The sequence below is a fragment of the Staurois parvus genome, unplaced genomic scaffold (genome assembly GCF_062004578.1).
Source record: "Staurois parvus isolate SC_StPar_1 unplaced genomic scaffold, SC_StPar_1.0 ptg000239l, whole genome shotgun sequence".
NCBI classification, from domain to species: Eukaryota; Metazoa; Chordata; class Amphibia; order Anura; family Ranidae; genus Staurois; species Staurois parvus.
Genome location: NW_028318035.1, coordinates 306,708 through 331,989, shown reverse-complemented (window position 1 = coordinate 331,989; position 25,282 = coordinate 306,708). Strand labels below are relative to the sequence as shown.

Here is a 25,282-nt window from a genome sequence, read left to right as displayed (position 1 = left end):
ATTTTAATCTTCCTTGCTAAGTGCACCCCAACATATGAATCATAAAACCAGCAACTGTGACATTCTCATTGCAGCTAGTTTCTGAAATTATCCAGGAATTCTTGGATCACTATCTGGGCGCAAATCTGTTTTCATTTTCTAAACTCATCTTTGCTATTTTTTTCCATTCCAACTTAGTTCAGCTTAAAGTACTTAAGCAACGCACATAATCAGCAGCCACTTTGACCATGCCCAACTTGCTTAATGCAAGAATGTTAGGTATTTTAATAATATCATTGTGTCAAAGGCATACAGAGGAGTTCACACAACACATTAATTGAGCTACTATTGTTATTCAGCAAAGATTTCAGCTGTGCAAAAAAAACAAAACATTGAATTCTCTTATCCATTGCACCGAAATGCAGAAACCACCTCACAGGGTCACTGGAAGCATACTTTCTGAGCTGTGTAATTCATTTTCTATTATTATTATACAGGATGTATATAACACCAACTTGGGTTTGTTCAGCTCTTTGCAATATAAGGCTGGCTTCACACTAATGTGTTGCGGAATTCGCAGAATTTTCTGTGTGAATTCCGCACCGCATCAGAATTGCACCCCGTTTATGCGAACCAATGCGCGTGTGTGTGTTAAGTTAACACCAGAATCAGATCGCATAGGTGTGAATACCCATGTGATCCGATTCTAGTGCGGACCCAAAAAAGGTTCCTGCACTTTTTTGGTGCGGTGCGATTTGAGCCATACATAATGTATGGCTCCAATTGAATCACACACAAATCGCATATGATTTGCACAGGAATGCGGTGCGGTTCCTGTGCGAATCACATGCGATGTACCACATTAGTGTGAACCTAGCCTACAGGGAGACAATACAGCATCAATGCAGTTTAATACAAGAGGGTTAGGAGGGCCCTGCTCCTTGGAGCTTACAATCTAAGAGGGAGGGGCTAGTGCTACAAAAGTTAATAACTGTGGAGGACGAACGGATGGGAAAAATAGAAGATTTGGTTATTAGCTGAAGGCAGGATAGGCTTCCCTGAAGAGACAGGTTTTCAGAGATCGCCTCAAAGTGGGCAGAGCATTTACTGTATAAACATTCACACGGAAGAAAGTTGGGAATTTCAGTTATATCTTTTTAATTGCTAACCGAAGTTATCAAAGATAGAAGCTTTCAGAGCCTTTGTTGGACTTCATACAGCAAAGGGTATCAATCTTAACTCCAAACTTTCTACATTATTTAATGGCATACATAGTAAGAGATTCTAGTACCTATTCACATTCAAAATTTCAAGGCAGAGCTGAAAAGTGAATGATGGCTGTAAGGAACAACTGCGTGGTTTATTGTTTCTACATTCGGCTTGCTGTATGTGACAGATGGAAAGAATACTGCAGCGCAGTGGATTTGTTTGAGAGTTTCATAGCTCCATTGCAAGCAAGGATGCTCAGATCACTAAACTACTAACTAAATGGATGGGAAGGACATGTGTTCAACAGCAAGCACTAGAAGGGTAGGTTGTACTCGCCTGTGCATCTCAAGATCTCAATGATTTTCAGTTTCAACTTGTTGCACCTTGGAATTAAAATGTAATAGATGGATGTTGAGAACACAATTGATTGTTTTAAAAACTGTGAATGACATTTTAGAGAACATTTTACTAAATACTATTAGTGGCTTAAAGGCCAGTTATAACTAGGGATGAGTGAAGCTATATTAGCTAAATTTGTTTTGCAGCAAAATTACCACAGTCAGCAAAATTTCACTAAAGCAGAAACACTCGATTTTGTTCAGTGAGCTGCTAAGGCGAACATTTGCTTGAAATTTTTTTTCTTAATTTAGTGGGTTCTATTTATGCACACAAAACAGGTTTTTACCAGCACAGCTCAAGTGGAAATTAAGGACAAAAACTGGTTCACCACCAAAAACACAGAGAACCCCTTCTCTGGAAAGAAAATATTACTAATGGCATTACTAATAATTACTAATTGCTGTATGGCTGTATAGGTGGAAAATCCAATTGTTTGATGGCTAAAAAAAATAAGAGTCAGTGTTTTTGTTCAGTTGTTTTTAATTTTAGTTCTTGCATCATGGGCTGTCCCTTCTAAGGAAAGCGTCACCTGCAGTTATTTGCAGGGTAAAACTATGCCATCAGTCAACATGATAAAGTGAAAAGGGTGGTATGGAGTTCTTCTTTGATTATTGTTTTAAAACAAAAAATGGCTCAGTGGGATTTCGGAACTACAGGTTAAAGAGTCTTGGACTACTAAAGTGAGCACTGACCTCTGTTTCCTCATGTCGGTGCCTCTGCAATCTTTCAACATCATCAATCTCATAGACTTTAATTTCAAAGGGTTCTTTTAAAGTGCCAGGTAAAGGTGGCAGGTCGACCCACTGACCAGTGACGTTGTTCTTCCTGCCAGTTGTTGTGGCTTCAGGGAGCGGAGCTGGTATTAGTCTTCGGCGTTGAAGTCCTTTAAAGAAAGTGGAATTATTCAAAGCACTAAAATAGCATAATTCAAGAGTTAACAAGAAATGAAGCTCAGTTTTTGGTAGAGGCTGGAGAGTTAAACCATCTGAAAGGGTTTTATATCTCTCAGAGACTCTACTGTGAGCTACCTTGGCCATTATGAGGAGCTCCTGCACTCCATTTTGAATTATTTATTATGTAACCTGGAGACCTGGAACTGGGGAAGTTCAATGGGGTTAAGAATTAGACAGGGAGATCTTGCTGTTTGAGCATCAATAACACATGGGAAGCCAGGGACTGACCATCTGGCTTCATTTGTAATCAAAATACATTTGTCAGTAAACTGATCTTTTAATTCAAGTTAAAGGAGAAGTATAGGCAAAGCTATTTTGGGTATACTACTCCTATGGATCACAGGAGTGCAGTTAGTTCTGATCCATTTTCAGCCAACAGCGAGTCGAGGATCCACCCAGATGCCTGGACCAGCAGATGGCTCAGCCTCCCAGTGAGCCACTGAGAGCCTGAGCCATCCGCTCCAGCCCCCTCCACAGCACAGCACTCCAGCTTAGAGGGGTGGCTAACAATCCCTGGCTGTCTGCTCACAGAAGACTGAGAACTGAGTTATCAGCAATGTTTGATCACTCAGTTCTCAGTGCAGAGCCAGCAGGGGACAGATGCAGCATCCACCTAGATGAGTATAATTAATTTTTTTGTAAATCCCATACTTCTCTTTTAACTACAAATCATAGCGTTTACCCTCACCAGCTTTACAAGTTAAAATGAGAGTATTTTATTAGTGGGTTTTTTTTTTTTTTTTAGCATAAAGGGCCACTAACCCAATACATGCATTTAGTTAAAATAGTTTTAACAATATTCACAAACATGTTCATTTCAAGGGTTTATCCTAACTGGAAATACTTGAGATTAATACAGGAGAAGGGATTTCCCACAGCTGAATTCCTGTTCAGGAATCTCGCACATCACTACAGCAACTGGCACTGGAAGGCTGTAATTAGCTTCAGTTGACTAATAATATGGAATAATTAGCTGCACGGCAAAGTTAATTACAATGTCAACTATCTCCAGTTCTGCACAGGTACGGGTACCATTACGCACATATTTGTGAATGGTATTAGCTTGTTTAAACATAGAAATCAATATTTTCACTTTATAAGTCTACAGTTAGGTAAGAGAGATTTTTGGACGCTGCTGAAATTAAATAATAAGCATGCTACATAAAAAAAAAAAAAGTTACCTCTTTTCTTTGGAGATTTTAAGCTCCTCAACCGCCCAGATGATGACATTCCACTTTCGCTCACTGAGTCATGAGCTGAAGACGCACTCCCTGTGGCTTCACTATCGCGGATCATGCTCTCATAGCCACTGCTCCCACTGTGATAGAACAGGGCTGTCCTACCCATTGCTGGGGGCAGCTCCCCACTGAGAACACTGCTGTTATCACTGCCATGACCACTGCTGTATCTCTGTGGCCTCCTTGGGGCTGTTATCTTGCTATAAGGTGATGGCAAAACAGGTGTTTGTGATTTCTCATCACTAAGGTTTACACCGCTGTCATTTCCACTGTCAGAGTCAGTAGATCCCCGAAGGTGACCTATTTTGCCAGAGCTTCCAGATGCCAACTCATTGACCCGGTTGTTAGCTGCCCTTAAGGCTTGCTTAGTCCCCATAATGGTTCCTCTGGCAGACTTGCTGCTGATGCACTGTACAGATCTAGAAGCTGCTTTCCCACTAGGAGGAATGCCAGAACTTTTAGACCCATTAGACTGGTTCAAAGATTTCACCGAAGAGCTAAGAGACTTCGAGCCATTGGTTGAAAGACTACGGTTCTTGGTCAAACTTGTTGTTGCTTTTTGAGAAAGTGAACTTTTAGCCTGGTTGTTTTTGGTGTTTGGATTGCAGGAAGGTGGTGAGGTAACTGTGCTGGATGCAGATGGAACCCCAAGCCTTGGTACAGTTCGGTTTGCTTTGTTAATACTACTTCCACTACTGTTGTCACGAGGCCCACTAGTTCTCGAACCCATGGAAGCTACACTATCGCATCTTTCCAGGGACATGTGACTTCCATAGCGCTGGACATATTCTGATCTATTGGACTTACTCTTTAAGCTGGACACGGCTTTGGGTAGTGAATGGTCATTCTTAGTTACTTTGTTGACCTGTGTTTCGCTGTCCTCTATCAAATTCAGAGCAGATCTGCTACACTCTTCTAACCTACCAAGGCTGTTTGAATTTAATGAATTATTTTTATGGTCTAAGCTTGATTTCCGTACAGGGGGTGCAGGGGGTCCTGTCCCACCAGGTCTTGGCAGCATGCTTGCTTTTTGAGGCAAGTTCTTCTTAGAACCTGATGATTTTAAACTACTATCAGAAAAAACAGGATCCGATCCCCCTTTTGTACTATGTTCAGTTTGAGAGCTGTAGTTTGTTGTAACTCCTAGAGTTGTGGCACCTCTCCTAAGCTGTGGCACTTTTGAAAGCGGTTCTGTCTTTTTGGTGGGAGCTTTGGCATCCACTTCACAGCCATCCACCACCCGTTGTGAACATGCTAGTGTCATCTGTGATTTCAGAGCCTTAGGTGTGCTAGTTTGTGCAAGTTTTGAACTCTGTTTAAATTGATTGTCTGTACCCAGAATGGAAGATTTTGCAGAAAGTGGCTGATTTTCAGTCCTTCCTTCTAAGAAATTATCCATTCGTGCTGTCCAAGGGTCCTCAAAAGTGCCTTCCTTTCCATTCAATGCACTAGTGTGTGTTACAGATGAGGTAGACTTATTTTTCCGAGGAAGACTAGAGTGGATTGTGTCAAATGATAATGTACCCCGGGTGCTACAAGCTCTAGTCTGGCTAGTTGCTTGATAACTGCTTGGCATAGCTTTGGTTAGCTCAGAGGTCTTAAGGCTCTTCTCATTGCTAGTATAAAGCAGACCAGAACCTATACTGTCATTGTCCAATTCGGAGAAGCAAAACCCACTATCGTTAAGGTAATTTTTAAGATTCTGGTCCATTTGAACATTTGTGTTCTCTGTATCCAGATTCAGGCAATCTACAATCTCACTGCTTTTATTAGTCATTTGAGGAAGTAAAGTGTCACAGTTCTGTGCTCCATCGCTTCTAATTGTACAAATGCTGACTTCACTCAACCATGAACTAATGGACGAGCGTCGACTGCTGACTGTGCATTGATCCTCTGCCAAGGGGACCACAATATCAATGTTGACACCAGCAGCAGATATCTGAGATGTGTAGGCATCAAACTCATCATTAATACTGCTAATAATACTGACTGGCCTAGACCCAGAAGCAAGGGCCTGCAGAGAGCAGTCACTGTTAAAGCTAATGACGCTAGAAGGTCTACCATTGTCAAGAATACCACCAATAGACAACTCTTCTACAACAGTGAAAACAAGTTCATCTTCTCCATTAAGTTCAACAGGCTTCTGCAAAGTCACTGTGGTGGTTAAGATATCACGATCAAAACCTTTGCTTTTTACTGCTGAGCAAAACCTGCGTACCTCAACTGGTCCAGATGGTTTGGGAGTGCTACTAACAACCGGGAGTGTGCTGCCTAGTAAATTGTGCTTGTCTTGACATCTTAAGTTGCTCATGCCAATGGGAGGAGTTCTGACACCACTGCTTGATTCTGAGGTCACATGTGAGTTCATCTGAGGAGGTGGTGGTGCAGGACTGGGTAGAGGTCTTCTTGTTAGGAGGCTTTTTTCTCTCACTGATGAATCAGCAAATGGTTTTGGTTGCTCTTTAATTTTGCCAGCAGTTAACAGTGGGCAATTCTGCCTTTCTGTGATTGTCAGCTGATCTCCATTTGAGAAACAGTCCATATATATACTTTCAGCTTTGGCATGTTCTTGAGGCTGATCAGATATGAGATGAGGTGCACTTGTTTCCGATCCTGAACAATTTAGTGAAAAAGCAGATGAAGTAATAGTACTGACTTGGCCTTTTTTGGGAGAATATGGTGGTTTCTCCTGTACTGGCATAGAGTGTGCATTTTCCATGGCTTTATTAGAAAGAGCTACTGAGAGAGCTTCTTCATTAAGGAATCTGGAGGGATTCTCACTGCCATCAATACACTCAAGTCTCTCCTGTAGCTCAGCAAAAGTGTTGCATTTTAAATGATCATTATCAGCACTTCGAAGGCTTGATATGTTGTCTTTGCTTCTTTTCTTAAGAAGTGAAGGTATGATGGGGACAAACTCTGGAGGACCTTCATTGTCTGTTAACTCATGGTCAGACAAAACAGCTCCATTGGGACCAACATAGATAACGGTGTCACATGACTGTTCACTACTGGAGGAATAGTCATGATCACTATGCATTCCCAACCCAGGGAAGTCTGGATCAAGTGCTACCGTCCTTGGATGGAAGGGTCTTAAGTGTGGTGGCCTTCGAGAACGGCCTTCTTCACAGGAGCTCTCTCCTCCAGAAGAGCTTGATGCATACTAGAAGACAGAAGGGAAATAAAACTCAATGAGAAAGCAGCAGCTGCACATTTTTCTTTCCTACTAATTTGTATGTAGGTGAAAAGACTTTAGTCATATGAATCAAGTAATGCAACAAAAAAATTTTTTTTTTTTTCATTCATGTGAATGGTTATGTGAAACAGCACACAGTTTACTGTAACTAGCTTTGTTACATGCCTAAGGTTGCTAGAGAAAAAAATTAAACACAAAAAGGAGCACATGGTTACCACTCACAGCAAAGTTCAATGGAACTTTATTATCCAGGTGAAACAAACACCCCATCAAATTCTACTCCTTCCATAATGCTTTTTTTGCCCTATCACTAGGCCTAAATGTAAACTACATAAGGTGAGCAGCAGAATTTTTTGGGGTGTTTCTCTCTCCTGGACTAATTAAACTACATTGAATGCTGACACAAGGAATACAGAATATTATTTTATGTCTCATGGGCTGTTACTGATAATAACATATGTTCTGTTCATTTAAAGAGTCAGACCACCATAAAATGTGACATGTTTGTTTTAGGTAGAGCTTGGTAGGCTGCTGGTTTATTTTATGTATATGTCTAGATACCTTAGATGTAGGCTCTGTGGGGGGAATTCAATAAAGCTGCTGCACCACTTTTCTAGCATTAATCTCTCGTTAATGTATTGAGCCAAATTCACAAAGCTTTGGCAACACTTTTGGTTTTGACAGCGACACCAAATTCAGATAGTTCTAAAATGTGACACTTTTAAATTGTGTCACACTGAATGCGCCAAATGTAAAAGTAGAGCTAATTAAGACCAACTCTCTTTTGGGGTACAGAGAGAAAAACTGGCTCAGACAGATTTTCCAAAAAGTGTCTCAAGTCCATTTTAACAGTGGGGTAGCATAAGTCAAGTTCCAGTACAAGTTCTGGACACATACATTACATTTGGCACATTCTTCACCAATTTTAAAATGCATGAGAGACACTTTCGCAAAATCTGTCTGCGCCACTCTTTATGAATTCCAGGGTCTAGATACCCATATATGCCCTTCACTTCTTACATAGTTACATAGTCCGGCTGAAAAAAGACAAAAGTCCCCAAAGTCCATCCAGTTCAACCATTAAAAAAAAAAAAAGTTATAATCCTATACCCACAGTTGATGCAGAGGAAGGCAAAAAAACCCAGCAAAGCATGATTGATCCAATTTGCTCCTGCAGAGGAACAAAAAATTCCTTCTTGAACCCCCAAGAGTCAATCAGATATTCCCTGGTTCAACTTTACCTATAAATTTTAGTAACCAGTTATATTCTGTATATCAAAGAAAGAATCCAGGCCATTTTTAAAGCAATCCACTGAGCTGGCTAGAACCAACTCTTGAGGGAGTCTATTCCACATTTTCACAGCTCTCACTGTGAAGAAACCTTTCTGATGTCTAGATACCCTAACATCGGACTCTCCTTCTCCTTAGGATTTTTGGGTGTTTCCGGCCTCCTCTGAAAGTTCTAGGCTTTCCTGGCGCAATCTCCATAATATAATATACATAAAAGCTCCCCAACTCGAAGAGCGGGTGCCCCTCAGCAGATGTGCAGATCTGGTAAGAGATATAAGGAATCATCAGGTAGTTTATAACCGTACTCACTAGCATTATCAAAACACTAAAGACTGACCCTTTAATGTGGTTTTCTTTTCTTGTTGCATCTCTCTGATTCTTCCATTTCCATACTTAAACATGCCAATTTCTTTGAAGAACCAAAATCAAAATACCAGTTTTGGGAAGAATTACACTTTTACCAGGTAACGTCCAAGGTGTTTCAACCTATAAAAACCAGTCCCTGATCAAAGTACAGCAAACTGACATCTGCTTGCTATTGGTTACTGCACTTTGTATGGTAGCACTGACCTCTGTACTACTATATTAAATAAACGCATTCCTGTGCAATAGTTATAAATATACTGAATAATTTACTTGACAGTGCTGCACTGTAACGTTACAGAAGTGTAAAAACAAATTCGGATATTATTAATACAGTGTAGCATAACAAAGTATGCTCCGCCACCCACATGCTGTACAAATAAAGAACAAACTAACCTTGGATTTTTTCTTTCTCATTCGATGAATCCTTGAAGCGAGCTGAACAGTGGCAAGGGATTCTGGGTAATTTGCAGGAGAATCCGAGATGTGTGCAATCATGGTTGTTCGGCAGTTAATATTCCCCAGAGATTCCCTCAGGAGCATAGTTAATTTGCTGTCCCTATTTAACAAGGGAGAATGTGAATTAAAATTCTGCACTGGGCATTTGTTCCCGAGGAAAGAGACATTCCTTTTTTTTTTCTTATTCCAGCATTGTAAGGGCATGCCAACAAGCAAGTAAAAGGATTACATTAAAAATACCAGCTGTTTCCAGAGCTATAAATGACAGCTAGCTGTAATTTAACCTGGCCAGACTGCCATAAACTTCAGTGCAACTTGGTTAATACCACCCTTGGCTACTAAGGGATTAATTATTTCCATTTTTGACACCAGAATTTGCAAACAATTCAAGAAATGAAGCAGTTAACCACTGCTAATCATAATATTGACGAAAAGTAGGCCTGTTTGGCTGCCTTTATGAAATTCCTACGTAGTACAGATACAAAACCAATATGTATGCCTGCAACATGTGAGGCTATGTTTCATGTTTGTGCTGTTCTGCAACTGCCAGGTTTGTGATATCACCCCCTAAAATTATAGATCTTTTTGGTTGAACAATGCATGACCTTTTTCATAAAAATTCTTGGCACATTTAATTTATAGGTCATTCTGCTTGCCACCAGAAAGATTACCCGCCCTTTCTCTTCTTCAGCTAAGCAATTCATCTTGGTCACTTCCCTCCCCCTGCTTGTGAATGGACAGCAAAGGAGCAGCCAGAGACTTAAACTATCTCTCTGCTCAAGGCACTAGTTTCATTCAAAAAATAAATGCAAGAATTGATTATATCTGCCTATAATTTGACTTTAATTTGTATGAATATCTTTACAATGACTTACAATCACTATAAGATATGTATTAGCAAGCAGGAATAGAGTTATTAGGAAAAAAACACATGTACATACGTGACACAAACAAGAGCACAATGAGAGGAGACCAGAAGCTAAAAACCGACGATGTGGCAAGGCTGACATTTTATATGCAATATATGTAAAGCTTACCTATATGGGATGTGCTTGGCTCCATTTACTAGGGCCATTATGACACTGCCCAGTGCATTCAGCGATAAACATAAACCGCCTCCACCATCACGACTTTTACTCAACACTTTTTCACAGCTACCAAGGTCAATAAGGTGCAAACGGCTGCGTCCTCCAGACACTGACATGAAAAAAAAAAAAAAAAGAAATTATACATATAGCATTTTTTTCTCCCATTGTGAGCTGAAGTGTCTGGCAGAGGGAGTATGTGAGACATAAATTAGAGTGGAACTTCACTCTCTCAATCAACAATAACTATTTTTAACCCTTACTCTGCTAGCATTAATAAATAGACAGGAAAGTGTGTATATATATATATATATATATATATATACACACACACACACACACACTTGTGTTAAACTTGTTTCCAGGCCTAGGCAAATGATATCATACATCCCTGGAGTCTTCAAGAGGGAAGGAAGGGCTTTCTCAGCCAAGCACACCCTCCTCCTTGCACGCCTGAGCTTAGGGCAGATGGATTCCAGGAAGTAAATGCTACATGAATCATCTGCCCTTAGATGGCCAGAAATGCTAGGGGGTGCTTTTCAAAGTGATTTCTCAGCTAAATAAAGCATGGGGACATGGATGGGTAGGGGAGTTTGCTTTCAATATTAAAAATAAAATAAATCGTTTTTCATATGTTGTGCTCAGATGCAGTGTAGTTCTGCTTTAAGGAGGATTTGGCTCAGTAAGGAAACGTAAAAGAGGTTTTTTTTTTGTATACTTTTATGAGACTTGAGCATAACATACTAAATGGATTTGGTACTTGTTTAGATTGTCATACAGAAGTCCTTAGTTGTATTTTAGGGCTTGTTAACACCTGCAGTGTGCACTGTAGCATAGTGTGTAATCGCACCGATAACCTTATTTTTAGAACTTTATTAAAATGTCACAAAATAACATTTAATTCAGTTCTGTTGGCTGCAGCACAATATGATGCAGTGGCCAGCAATTGCACCATGTGAAGCTGAAAAAAAGTACTGCATATCATACTTTTTCAGCGCACACAACCACAGAGTGGTGGTGTGAACTGCCGTGTTAGGGAGCAAACAGAAGAACAAACGGGGTGCTGGATTCAGACTAAGGTTCAACAAAATTGTCACTGGGCACAGTAGCTTTGATTCGGCAGCACTCCATTAAACAGCCAGCACCCCAGTAACAGGGACAGGACCAATAACTGAGGATCCGCATACATACAATCCAATGAGAGTGCCAAACAAACGTCTAAGAGCTCAAGGTAATTTTATGATAAACCTAATTAATTGTAGAATAAAGCCATTGCATTTTGGAGGCCAAAAACACTCCCTCCTTCATCAGGACCTAAGAATGTTACCATAATAGGCTTGGGTAAGTAGATACCAAATAAATCTTCACTGTAATTTATTGCTTGAAACAATTTCAGGATAGCAGGTCATGCCAGTATTAGAATGCGTCAAAGGCCACTTAAACTCTTACACATGCCCGTAGTTAAAATTTCTTAGCCCTCATGAAGCGTGAGTGTATTTGGCCCCCGAGATGTGTTATATTTATTCAGCTAGAAATCAATTATATCATGAAATTACCCCAGCCACTTGGAAGTTTGTTTGGTCCTCTCACTGAACTGAATGTATGATAGGGGGAACCTAGGTCTTTCTACCTTGTCTTTGAATTGGGCATGGATGAAATAAATAAATAAATGTCCACTGCAGCTCAGCACATCTGCTATGAGCGGGCCTTTACAGGTTAACAACTGACAAGCATTGTACTGTGGCTATTGCAAGTACACAGTGGAAAGAGACCATCTGCAGAGTTGTTGCATATTTCCTTGGCGTGGTACCCAAGCATAGCTGCTGCAAAGGTTTTTCAGCTTTTTTATATAATGAAAAACTTAGGAACAGGTGCTGGTCACATTGACCCATTACTATTAGAGTTATAGATGCTTAAAGTAAGTATAGCACTTTGATTGCATAATTGCTGAATAATCTGAACACTGGGAAGGAGAAGACTGAGAAAATGTTTACTCTTGCCTGCAACAGACTGATGATGTAATCCCATCCCAGCCTAAACAAAGCCACAGAACTGGAGCATTTTTTTTGTACAATAAAAGAGCTTTTCTAATATAACATTTCTTCTGTATATTGTGACATTTTATTCATGCAAACTTGTAAAGTTTCCAAAAGGTACACTTTAGGTCAGCCATATCATCCAGCTGTGTCTTTGCTCTGTACCCTCCAACTCCAACCTCATCTAACGGAAAATAAATCTAAAACAAGTAGTGGAGCACTTTAACTATAAACTTGGTACCCTACAGGGTCTGAGCACAAAAGATTTTTTTTTTCATTTCAGCTTGTGTGCGCGATCACAAAAGTGTGTGCAATGCTTTGCAAAATTTCTGGCTGGTTAAGCAGTTCACGTCATTTAACTATGCATCTTCCTCCTTGCATTACACAACTTACAGTGAATGTGTTTACTGTATCTAAGTGGTCTTCGGGCGGTATAGGCAATGCATGCTTCTATTCTTGATTATCTCAGGAGGAAAATTAAACACTTGACCTTTCAATACTTCACAACCTTACCAAGCCCAGTCCGACCATTATTTAATCCTACATCCACTTCCTTCCATTTTGTATTCCCCCAGCACATATCAACCTCAAGGAAACCACATGTCTCTATTCAACGGTAGGAAGCCCCATTGTTTCCCATGAACCTGCTAAGGGCATCAAATTTTTATGTGCACCTGCAATACAACACTACATGCTGGAGAGATTATGTTTTCCAAGATTTGAAGAAACAGAATTTTATTTGATTACATTTGGCTTCATTAAACAAAAAAAAAAAAAAGTGGGAAAGAGGGGAAAAAAAACTTGCCTAGACTGCCCAGTAGGTTCTCTCTTTCATGTTCCCACTCACATATGGAAAGATGAAAAGGAGAATGTAGGATTAATTTACCCTTAACTGATGTGGTAATATATGTAAGTTTCTCTGGTATCCATTAATGCCTTTCCCTGGGGTGCTGGCACTTGCAAAGCCTTAGCGGCTTGTTAAAAGAAAGCTAAAGTGAGAGAGATACAAGGGTTTTCATTAGCAACCTCCATCTAAAAATGCAATTAGCCTGGCTGTCTGTGGCTTTCTGTGACACTGACCCTTTAACAAGCATGCAGTTTAGAAAGTGTGCAGTCAGAACTCTTGATCCGCATACTTGTTCTAGGTCAGTGCCACAGCAAGTATTGAAGGCATCAAACTACTGTGACAGCCAGGCAGCTGGCATTTCATAAGAAAAGGTCAGCAATAGTAGCCTCTATGTTTCTTTTACTACAGGTTTCCTTTGAGACCACTTTTATTATTTGTAATGTAATATTAGAAAAGGTGTAGAAAGTACTGTTTAAAGTACAACTGATCAGAATAATATTTAATGGTCTGATCACACTTTGCTATGTTGCTGAATTCTCCCAGTTATCATTTTTCCATCTTATTACATAACTACTGTTTTGATAATAACATACTACATGTAAAGTGCATAGCAAAACCACACATACTTCCTCCTTTTCCACTCTTCTCCATCCTATACTGGTATATGTGAAGAGTAAAAAGCATATGAGAATTCCTTCTATCTTCTTCATCACAATCTGGCTTACTGGTACTTCTTGCCGCTAGGGCTGCATCGAGAAAGTGAGCGGCTTTCTCTGCTGCGGGGGCTCTCAGCTCACTCTGGTTTTGAAGCTGCAAGCATGAAGAAAAAAAAAACACTTAATTAGGATAAGGGTGTTCTTTCTTCCACAACCGGCCAAGTCTCCCGGGCAATCAAAAAAACAAATATGTACACCCAGGGACTAGGGTTTCTGGCTCGTAGGCAAGCAAGAGTTTTTATGAGGTTCTTAATGGCCAAAAAGAAAGATTCACAAACACAAGTCAGATATTTGAGAGAAAGAAAAGGAGAAAACTTCTAAATAAATAATCCACAGAATGCCATTATACCTGAGTGCCGCATATTGGATCTTCTCGGAGATAGACTCCTGGGGATTGACCATCTTGAAGGCTACCAGTGGCTACTTCAGCTAACAGATCTTTAAGGTTTTCGTCCTTGCCATAGATTTCCACAGCAGATACTCGGACTGAGAAGCGAGTGCCGGTCTTTTCTCTCCGCTCATTGATTAGCTTGAAAAGCCAAGAGATTGCACAAGGGATAATGCCAAGGCTTTGTGTAGAGGCATCTTTACCAATCATGGTGTAGGTCTTACCTAAATGAGGAAGCACAGTTAGATTCTGATTGTCTTCAGGACAATGGACTTATTTGTACAGATGATCAGCCAGTGATTGCTTACAGTTGTTCAGAATCGGATAAAAAAAATAGACGGCTAATCCACACTGTCTATTTTAAATGACCACATGCAACAAATCTACAATGGTTTCAGGAGAATATCTTTTTTAGCCACATATCTGTGCATAGATATGAATTTTTGCCCGTGTTGCAAGTACACATGTACAAACTTGAATTTTAGATCCTCCATAACTACCTCACCTTCTCTTTCTTAAGGTCCCACTTCAGGCTGGTCAAAAAATGTATTGCATGCCCCCCTCCACCAGTGGTGCTTGTGTCGCATTCAGTAGTAGATGTAAACCATAACTGAATGACATTTAGTTTGCTGAAGCTCTGTGTCTCATATAATTTTTAAAAGTGCTGTCAATTTCCTGCAGCCTTTTGCAGCCACTTCTTCTACAGAAGCATGAACTCCATGGCTGCTTGGCATTTCTCTGGGCAGGTTTCTTGATAGTGACAAAAATGGACCATGCCCAGTAAATCATTTTACCTATTCTTTAAGGATAGCTGCTGGGTGTGTGGAAGAGAAAGTGGTTTGTTTAAATTGCATTTGGGATGCTCAAAATTCAGCATAGTTTTTTTTCCAATAACCATTTCTGCAAAAGCTGTGTTCACAGACCAGAAATGCATCCATCTAAAGGTGGGAATACAAGATTAGAAAATAGACTGATCGGTCATCCGATGACCGAGAGGCGTTCGTTCATTGGTCAAAATCGTGGCCAACAATAACCAATCTAAAAAAAAAATTGTTCGTCTGGCCATAAGTAGTGTTGATGTCTTCCGTACAAGTGGAAGTGATGCAGTGTGCGTGTGTCCTTATAGCCACGCCCTTCCAGCCAGAAGTATATACATAAATAGTGATCCATAAAAATATAGTATGTATAATTCTGGTTTCATTATCTCATTAGGCCAGTCTACTTTTAATATTAGGATTTTTCGTTCGTGTTTACGATGATTCCTTGAACATAAACATCCGGGTCATCTTCTGTTTCCGCTCATGCCTGATAGCGCTTGATAGATTTGACCGTCATACCACCGCATAGAGAATCGGTCGTTCGTATGCGAAACAACATTTTTCACTGTTGTTCAACCAGATTTTTTCATTCGTAATATCATTATCTGTTAAAACATCCTGCTCACCAATGAAGAGAAAATCGTTCGATCAGTGGTTTTGCAAACTTTTTCGTACGATTTTCTGATCGTGTGTATGGGGCAATAGTCTTGATTTCGTTCTCATGTCGCAATATAACAAAAGCTAAACTAGATGCTTCGCAGCGTTCAAAAACATTTAACCTGGACAAAGATCAATTAAAAACTTTCTGCAGTCCTCACAGACTATTCCAAAATTTACCAACATTTGTTTCCCCTAGATAGATAATTATGGACCAAACAATTTGATATGTCCTTTTAACCATCTATATACTTCCCTGATAACATTTTCCTGTCTCACCTTTAAAACCCCTCTTTATTGTTCTTTGTCTTTTTCTATCTCCTCTCCTCCCTTGCTACGTAACCACTAACTTATTTTTGTTCTGTGCTGAAACATTTACAGTATATGCTCCCACTACATGCAATTTGCAATACACAAAATAATCTATACACACTACCTATGTATCCCCAACAATGTATAATGCTAATGTTTCAGAGTGTGATATTTCCATTGAATGTTGATATGTACCCTTGCACTTCTCTTTATGCTATGTTATACTTATTGATTGTAATGTATCACACATTGTTTCATAAATATTAGAATAAAAATATTGAAATGAATAAACTAGATGCCTGGAAAAAAATTGTTACAATGATCAGACTTGCAAGGTTAGGTGTCTGCTTTTTGTGTAGTTGCAGTTTGGTTCAAACCTTTCCTGGAGGAATTAACTGAAGCAAGTTTTGCAACTAATTAAAAGCTATAATCTATTTGCATTCTGTGTGTTTGCTGAACCATTAAATGACAGCATGTAATTAACAGACTAACATAGTAATTAACTGTAACAGATCTGGGAGCTTACCAAGCTTGACATGACCAAAGCAAAATATGCATCCATCTGCACCATTCACAACAGACTGAATGACTTCCGCCACGGTCCCAGAGCAAACTTCAGCCTATAAAGAGAAGAGGGGAAAATGGCTACTTCTGATTTCTGATTATGCTGCAGAAATGCAATTTTGTATCTATGGGTTTGTGAGCGCAAAGAGACCCACCTAGGGCTATTCAGAAAAGGGGGGACGTGATTGAGCTCTGGGGTTTGTGCCAACTCATGGTAGCAAACTATCAATACAGTATCTAGTACAGCCTGGTATTTATAATGGTTGTGAGATAGTATGCATTCTTCTACACTATGCATGATGAAAACAAAGGACTCATTCACATGGGCAATTGGTGGATCACTTTTCAGAGCTGATTGACAGGTGGCTCTGAGATGATAAGTTGTCTTCTCAATACCTGTTTTCTGTGTGTGGTTGGGGGGATCCTTCCCCACCACACCGCAACCATGTGCATTAGACATTGTTACATCACAGTTGTAACGCGATCCTATTCATTTGAATGTGGCATGTTTTGTTGCAGTACCACCTGCCAAATATGATGCACTATATAACATTTGCTGCTGCGTGACAATCCATACAGTCTTGTCCACCATGTTAACTTGTAGGTGGGAGGTCAGCCCATCTGTTTTCACTGCCCCCTCTGCCATCCTTGTGAGCATCCAATAAGTTCTGGGACTTTGATATGAGTTTAAGCAAGGTAGTGAGAAGGCAAAAAACATTTGAAGAACTCATTGTGTTAAAAAGATGCATTTCGGGGGGTCAAAGGAACTCCCCCTTCATCAGGGCTTCAGTTAAAAATGAGAACCTTGAATAGACTCAAAGTAAAAGCTTTCTTGTTTGTCTGTGCAGGGAATAGGATTGCTAGATTAGTATTCCTGGACAGCAATATCTGCATCAGCAGTAAATATTGTACTGTCACAACAGCCTGTTTATTTTTATACTGAATTTGGTATGTTCCTCTGTACTCTGTTTTGTTCTCAAGTAGTTCATCCCACAGATAATGACCCCCAGCATATCCATGTTGCAGTTTTGTTTGTGTGTCACCTAGATAGAAATGTGTTTTTACCACACAAGAAACACATCCTTTTGTAACAGAACTGGTTGGCATAATCTACATCGAATTCCATGTAAATAAATCATTGCTGGAGCATGGGAAAATTGTTTAATCCTTTCAATCACAGCTTCTGGACTTTGCATGGTCCCACCGCACAAAGCAATTATCCCAGATAACAGCTCCCTGATATGTTTTACTCAATCTTAGGTTTATTGTCAAAGTAAGAAGCACCAACAGCCAAACATCAAAACTACAGCATCAGCATGTTACACAAGTAAACGTTCTTACCCAAAAACACTTTGCTTCCTAATTTGATCAACCTATGATCAAGCACATATTATTGTGGACTTATTTTCTTCAATAATTACTTTTTATTCTACTTCTAGGCAAGTTGATATTGCCCGTGAATCTTGTAAAGTAAGCAAGTTGCCATACTGTCGTATAGGTTTGGTCTCCAGAGATATGTCTTTAGCATAAAGTGACATTTAAGCCTGAATTAAAATAGTCTGCTATCGTAAGTTCTCTATCAAACGTTTAGCAATCAATGAGAAATGGTGAGAAAGTTTATAAATATAGACATTTGATGTGGTTAAAGTGTGGCTATTGGAAAAAAGTTAGCTTTGAAATTTGCATGAAATGATGCAGCAAATAGCACAATGCATTCCATATATGCAGCATTAGATGAGTTTCTGGAAGAATGGTACCATGATTAGTGGTGAGATTTTGTAGAACTTGTTTTTGCAGTAATATTACTGATTTCACCATTGCAGAAATAATGTAAAACTTAACTTCAAATTACACTTAGGCAAAAAAAAAAAAAAATGATATATTATTGTTTGGTTTTAGGACAAAGCCATGTGATCACCATGTTAGTACTGGCATGGTAATCGCATGGCTTTGTTATTAAAGTCATGTCAGTGACAGCTGCCATTGTACTTCCTTAAAGATGCATTCGATTCGGTCTTACCCTGAAAATAAATATGCTACATTTTGTTTATCCCCAATGATGATGACTTGGCCTACCTGTGAAGCATCTTGAGGAAATACTGAATCAAAGGCAAACATCTTTGGGACGGCAACCACAGCTCTTCTGTGGCCTGTCATGGTGGGGCCACATGTAGAAGGGTCATACAGAGTGATCTGTTTCTTTCGAGGGTCAACTTTTAAAAAAGACATGGATTCTGATGTGTCATGGATCCCTTGTGATGGACAGATTCTCACCATTACTTTTACCTGTAAAAAAAAATCAATTGATGGTAAATATTTGATACATTTCTGTTCATTCCTTATAAAAATATATACACAAGACGGCTGAGGGGTACATGTGATTTCTATTACAGGACTGGAAATTTCCGGTAATCACTATGTGGAAAAAAGCTGTGTTCCTGCCTACAGGCCATATAACTGGATTATCAAGCTGAAGGTAATTTTAGTAGACCTTTCCACACTGACACCTTTTTAATGTTTTCTGTGTCTTGCATTGACCACTTTGTTTTAGTCTTGCAAGAAGATGGCTGCATTCATTTTCTTTTTTTTCAGGCTTTTCCCCCCTATTTTCACCTCCTGATCCTTCTAGTAACACACTTCTTGTCCTAGGGTGACAACCCTCAATCACTGTACTGTATCTATGGAAGAGTAGCATTTTCACCCTGTAGGCGGGGCCAGTTGATTGGAATAAAAGGCACACAGAGACCTAGGAAGTGGCACAATTATTATTTGGCAAAATATAAGTAGAAAGGTGTTCACTTACAGTTCCAAACACTATGGCAACAAGTCCTCAGTATTACAGGCAACCCAGGTAGAACATCTCTTAGCAATGTTGCTGATATTTTAGTTAGTGAGGATACCTTGGTAGGCTATGTTACCAAAACAGCATCTGATGAAGGGGTAAAGGACAGTGGTGCAAGCTCCTTTAGTAACCAGATAGGAAGGTCCTTGTCCCAACTCTCTAGAGTTCCCAGATGGCAGATCCAGGCATAGTATGCCTGTACAATCCATCCTCAACTGGAACCTCCCTCTAGCAATAAGTGCAGTGTCCCTAGACAGCAGGGATCCTGTCCCTACACTATCCATGTCACAAATGTGCACCAACTGCAGAGGGGTAATGCAATTTATTAGCATTGTCATCACTAACTTGGCCACAGAGGTCATTCAGTGCAACAGCGTCCAATCAGACAGCTGCTCCCCTAAAGACACCTACAGAGGCCTCAGAGGAACAAAAAGCTCCTCTCAACCTCTGTTCTCCCTGTTCAGTGGTTGCTAGAACAGCACCTCCTATAGGAAGGGAGTCTGAACTGCACCTGCCTAGAATCCTAGGAAAGGAAGTTTGTTAGGATTACAGAACACCCCCAAAAACATGTAGTGCTCGGTGTTCTGTAGTCCTAAACCACTTCCTGATAACACACTGTTTGATTCATTGCATACAGTACATGGGTTATTAACCAGGAATAAGGTATTACACCTTATCCCTACACCCCTAGACTAAACAAGATGTTAACCCGTGCAGTTGGGGTGGGAAGGGGCGGATTGCAAGGGCAGATTTTGTCCAATTCCTGGAGTTCAGCCTTAACAGACCAAAAGGGAGCACATAAGACAAGTTCATTTTTAGGGTTTACATATACTTTAACAAAATATAGTAAAACATGGTGCACATAGCACCTCCGTGCTGTAAATGTAGCAGCCAGTCAGATGCCAGCTTTCATAAACCCTCAAATTTAAACTGCAGCAGTCTGATGTTTTTGATTTTTTTTTTTTTGCACTGCTTAGACAGGATATCTGCTCATTGCAGTACATTCTTAATAAACCTGGAAAAAGTCTATTAAAGGGGCTCCAGAAAGAGGAATATTCAGGTCATCTCTTTTAGAAGCTTCACCTTTTGTGCCAGCTATAAAAATAGATTTTAATACTTGCTACAGTTTAACAGGCCCCATTTTACCATATTCATTATATATTACAGAAATTAGAATCCGTTGGGTCAGACCCCTCCCTGCTACTATCTCATCTCCTTTGAGTAGCCTAAGGCTAAAGTGCTGAATTCTATAGGTTATAAAAAAAATGAATAGACTTTATAATCTGGGAGGGAGGAGAACTCACATTCGTACACTACATGTGGTCAAAAAAGAAATGTACAAGAACTCTTAAGTGTGTATTAGGAAAGCAGATCCAACCAGTGGAGGCTGATTTGCATCTGCTGGGGAGTAATTTTCTACAGCACTCACACTTAAGTAGCCAGTTACTTCCTCACTGGCATGAGGCTACAGAAGCTGTAAGAACGGAAATCAAAATTAACCCTATTTAGCTGTCAGGTTTTTTTTATTCATGTATTTATTAAAAAAAATACGTTTCTAGTGAAAAATTAAAACAAATCCCGCAGCTCTAGTCACACTTCATGATTTGGAATTGCGGGCAGAATCGCCGCCCTTCTGCCTGTGATTCCAAATCGTGTGACAATTGAAGCACAACATGCAGCTTTTGTTTGGGTGCCATTATCCTTCAATGGCACTGTAAACATGATGGAATTCTGCCTCGATTGTCGTACAGCAATTGCGCCTTTAAAATTTGCGCAAAGCTTGTCACCCAAAAGTGAGCAGGAGCTTCTTTTTAGGGGACAAACAAACATAGGGCAGCCCATTCAAGTGAATGGACTGGCCCTATGCGACACACAGAATTGTATGAAAATTGCATTGTCGAAATTGCATACTGGGAATGCTCATTCATGCTATGCATTAATGTGAACAGGGCCTAAAGTGTACTATATGTTTGAGCATAAAGGCATTTACTATAACTCTGCAATACAACATATTTCCAGATGCTTAACAAACGCTACAAGTACATAAAGATACTGCTGATCCTGCCAGAAATTCAGCACACTTCAAACTTCCTGTTTGAGCTGACAACTCTTCCTCTGCTGCACAAAGTGAAGGTGGCCATAGCTGGATCGAAATTCATTCAGTTCACCAGTACCGGCTGAATTTTGATCCATGTGTGGATACTGCTGCTAACAGAAGTCAATCTGTCAATGGACTTCTGTTGAACAGACCTGTTGGAAAAAAACATCTTGATTAGTGGCTATAGCCAATGGCTCCAGAGCTGATCTGTGTACTCTGACAGTGGGGGGGGAGTCTCCCCGCTGTCAAAATACAATAGCACAGCAAGAAGAATTCCCCCATCCACCTCAAATGTGTAGAGAATCGGTTCAGTTTTTTTTAGTTCTGCCAAAAAACTGAGCCATGTATGGACAGCTTAAGTGCTATGGTTGTATCACATTGTAATATATCCCCATTACATCTGGTCAATGTGAATTCAAAATGTAGTTTAATTAAAAATGAAAATAAGCATATACCTGGTTTGTAATGCAGTTGTCCCCTACTGTGTAACTATATTGGTATAACTGCCTTTTTAAAGCCCCCTACTCCCCCTCACCTTCCAGCCTGCCCCGCTATGCCTCCAGCTCTGGTTTTGCTGCATAATAAAAGCAGAGGTGCCCTGCATCCTCCTAGCCCAGGGGCTTCACCTCTGGCTACTCAGTAAATGAGAGAGGAAGAGAGATACAGGACAAAGCAAATAAAGAATATACAGCCGGTGATTACCCATAATGGTTATTACATGGGTGTGAGTTTTATTGTGTCTTACTTAAAATGCAGCATTGTTTTACTCCTGCAGAGCCAATATTTGTTCCCTAGGGCAAACAGATTTTTGGTATGTATGTGTATGACAGTGCTACACTGATTTACATCGATCACAAAATGCATCCTGGAAAGGGGGGGGGGGCAGTGGTAGGAGAGGCTCTCTAATTATAAAAAAAAATATATATATACACACACACACACACACACACACACAAAATATTATATATGCTAATTCTTCTCAGCTACTATACACCAGAGACTGTCTTCTCATATCTCTTGAATTTTATGTGCAGACACCAAATCCATCTCAAGTATCTTCTTCTCTATACATTTAATTACTCGGTCTTTACACGATAACATCCCCCACCCTACAGCCTAGCTGCTGCATTCTTATGTATGTAGGATTAACCACATTGAGATGGTAAATGAGTGTAATGAAATGGGATTCACTCTATTTGTCACACAGCTATAGAGGAGCACAATCCGCACCAAAATCTCTGCACATTGCAAATGATTTTAGGATTTCTAGCAATCAACTGGAAACATTTTTGGTTAATTAATGACGTGGCAGATGTTGTTAGTACCAATTACAGTTACCAAGATACTGGAAAATGTGTGCCACTCACTGGGGTTGATTTACTAAAACTGGAGAGTGCAAAATCTGGTGCAGCTCTCTATAGAAACCAATCAGCTTCCAGGTTTTTGGCAAAAAGCTCAAATTAGAAGCTGATTGGTTACCATGCAGAGTTGCACCATATTTTGCACTCTTCAGTTTTAGTAAATCAACCCCAGTGTCTGTTTATAAAATATTCATTGATTGCTATAACTGTAGGTTTCAGCTTTCACCAACATTACCTATTATATAGCAGTAGTGGGGAAGTTTAGAAACTTTGGGTTTTTATGGTTGTCTGCCTATCCACCAGGAATATTTTCACTCATCTTCCGGTCCTCTGATACTCCTGTGAAAGCAGGACCAGAAATTAGGGGCTTTGTGTCTCCCGGACAGAAAAGCCGATGGTAGTCCTAGATTATTAGAATGTATTTCTTGTGGGCTTCCCATATTCCCCACTGTAAAGATTTTGCATCACTTCCAGTCACGATGACCCCCTTTCATACAGAACTGGAAAAGTGAAGAAAATCTCTCAATGTGGACAAAGACTGTAATAAAAAAAGCAGCAATGGGTTCTAACCCAAAGCCATGTTATCCAGCACAAAATCTAAGTTTTCCTGGGGTTGGGCTTTTCAGAATCTAGTTTACAAAATATATATATATATATATATATTGCCAGTTACAGTATATCACTGCAAAGAAAAAAAACATCCAGTCCTATATGGCCTGTACTCAAACTGAGAGTTTAAAGCAGAACTTACACAGCTACCCCTGAAGTAGGCTTCCCCTGCACTTCAAGGGTAACATGCTCAATTTTTTTTTACCATTAAAAACAGTTTTACTTACCTTACCCCTTGTTCTTCCCACCGTCAGGGCTTTCCTCTTCTCTCAAATGCTCAAGGGTTTTGGGCAACACCTCTGTGTCCTTGTTTACAATACAGAACTGATGGTCCTGCATTGTGCATGATAACATCAGAGTGTAGCTTGCCAGCCAGAACCCCAAGGTGAAGCAGCTTGCACGGAGAGGAAGATTTTGTAGGAGTGAGCATAAACGTCTTTAGGTACCCTAAAAACTCAGTGTTTAACCCATTCCTTTTGGGAGAAGCCCCATTGCAAGGATAATTTTGTAGTCTAACTAGAGTACAGATTTAATCTGAATACAGTGCAGAGTTTTATCTGTTTCAGTCTGTTTAACACATGGTACAAGTGAAGCTTCATGGAAGTAGCCTGGGGTTGTTAGACTAGTTTTGGAAAAAGCCATCAAAGAGAACAAGGGAAATATCTTTTTTTTATGCCAGTTTTACATTCATACAGCTATAAAAAAAATTTAAAAAAAGGGAGGGAAAAACCCAGAGACCATGATTTAAATGCAGAGAAAAAGCAACAGATTCACCTAAAGCTTTTCTAAAGGCAAAAAATGTTTTATTAAAATAATAAACATGTTATAGTCACCTGCTCTGTGCAATGATATTTCGGCCCCCAAACCCCTAATTCTGGGGTCCGCTTATGGTGATTTTGGCTCTTCCTCTTCTGTGTCTGCCTCCATAGCAAGCACTTGCTATGGGGGCAGAGGTGTGGGCTCACTCCTGAGCTGGGCTGTGATCATCCATAGACAGACACAGTGCAGCTCAGCCCCACCCCCTATTCTCTGCTCACAGGGTTTGACTGATAGCAGCAGGAGTCCATGGATCCTGATGCTCTCACTGTAGTGTAGTGAGATCCAGGTGAAGGGAAAGGAGACCAGCAACCAGGCACAGTGCTGGATCAATGTGGGACACAGCACTTGGCAAAACTTTTTTAACCTTAATGCAGGGAATGTTTAGGTAAGAAAAGTTTTAGCTTTAGTGCTATAAAGTCTAACTAAAAGATAAACAAGAAGTTATACTCGCCTACTCTGTACAACAATATTGCACAGAAAGGTTCCTTACCTCCTCTTCTGGCAGTTCCCTGCTGATGCTGTCACCTTCTCCCTCCACCATAACAGGGGGGGTGCTAAGGAGGCACTTGTGCATGCTCCTGAGCTGGGCTGTGTGTATCCACAGACACCCAAAGTTCCTGTAAGACACGCCCAACTCCCACGAGTTTGACTGACAGTAGCAGCAGGATCCCATAGCTCCTCTTCCTTCAGTATCTCCTGTGAAGGAAGGAAGGAAGGGAAGGGAGCAGTGCTGCAACCACAGTTAGCCCTAGAAAGGTGACAGGTGCAAGGCAAGTGTTTAGTGACTGGGGGGATAGGACAGATGATGGGGTGTTTCTTACCTTAACACAGAGAATGCATTAAAGTAAAAAAAAGTTCATAGTTTAGGATCACCTTAATTGCTCTCTCCCCAGTTGCACAATTTTCACAATTTCTTCCCTCCCCTTGTGCACTGTTCAGCTGTCAGGAGTGAAGAAATGATCAGTACCATGTATTAAATAGTGAAGCGCTCCCAAATTACCTAAGAAAAATCCCTATATGCATACCATAAATACCAACTGAACT

At 40.1% G+C, this 25,282-nt stretch overlaps 1 protein-coding gene across 3 annotated transcripts in view; it reads right to left on the bottom strand.

The window, feature by feature from the left end:
* KIF26A (kinesin family member 26A) overlaps window positions 1–25,282 on the bottom strand; it is a 213,236-nt gene that overhangs the window by 14,987 nt on the left and 172,967 nt on the right. For all 3 annotated transcript variants that reach the window (XM_089680288.1, XM_089680291.1, XM_089680289.1), the window contains exons 6-13: window positions 18,586–18,795; window positions 16,472–16,565; window positions 14,120–14,382; window positions 13,681–13,864; window positions 10,124–10,283; window positions 9,024–9,186; window positions 3,722–6,941; window positions 2,280–2,470 (exon numbers count right to left, since the gene is read on the bottom strand). In XM_089680288.1, coding sequence (XP_089536414.1) covers window positions 2,280–2,470; window positions 3,722–6,941; window positions 9,024–9,186; window positions 10,124–10,283; window positions 13,681–13,864; window positions 14,120–14,382; window positions 16,472–16,565; window positions 18,586–18,795 — 4,485 coding nt within the window. The remainder of the gene's footprint in view (window positions 1–2,279; window positions 2,471–3,721; window positions 6,942–9,023; window positions 9,187–10,123; window positions 10,284–13,680; window positions 13,865–14,119; window positions 14,383–16,471; window positions 16,566–18,585; window positions 18,796–25,282) is intronic.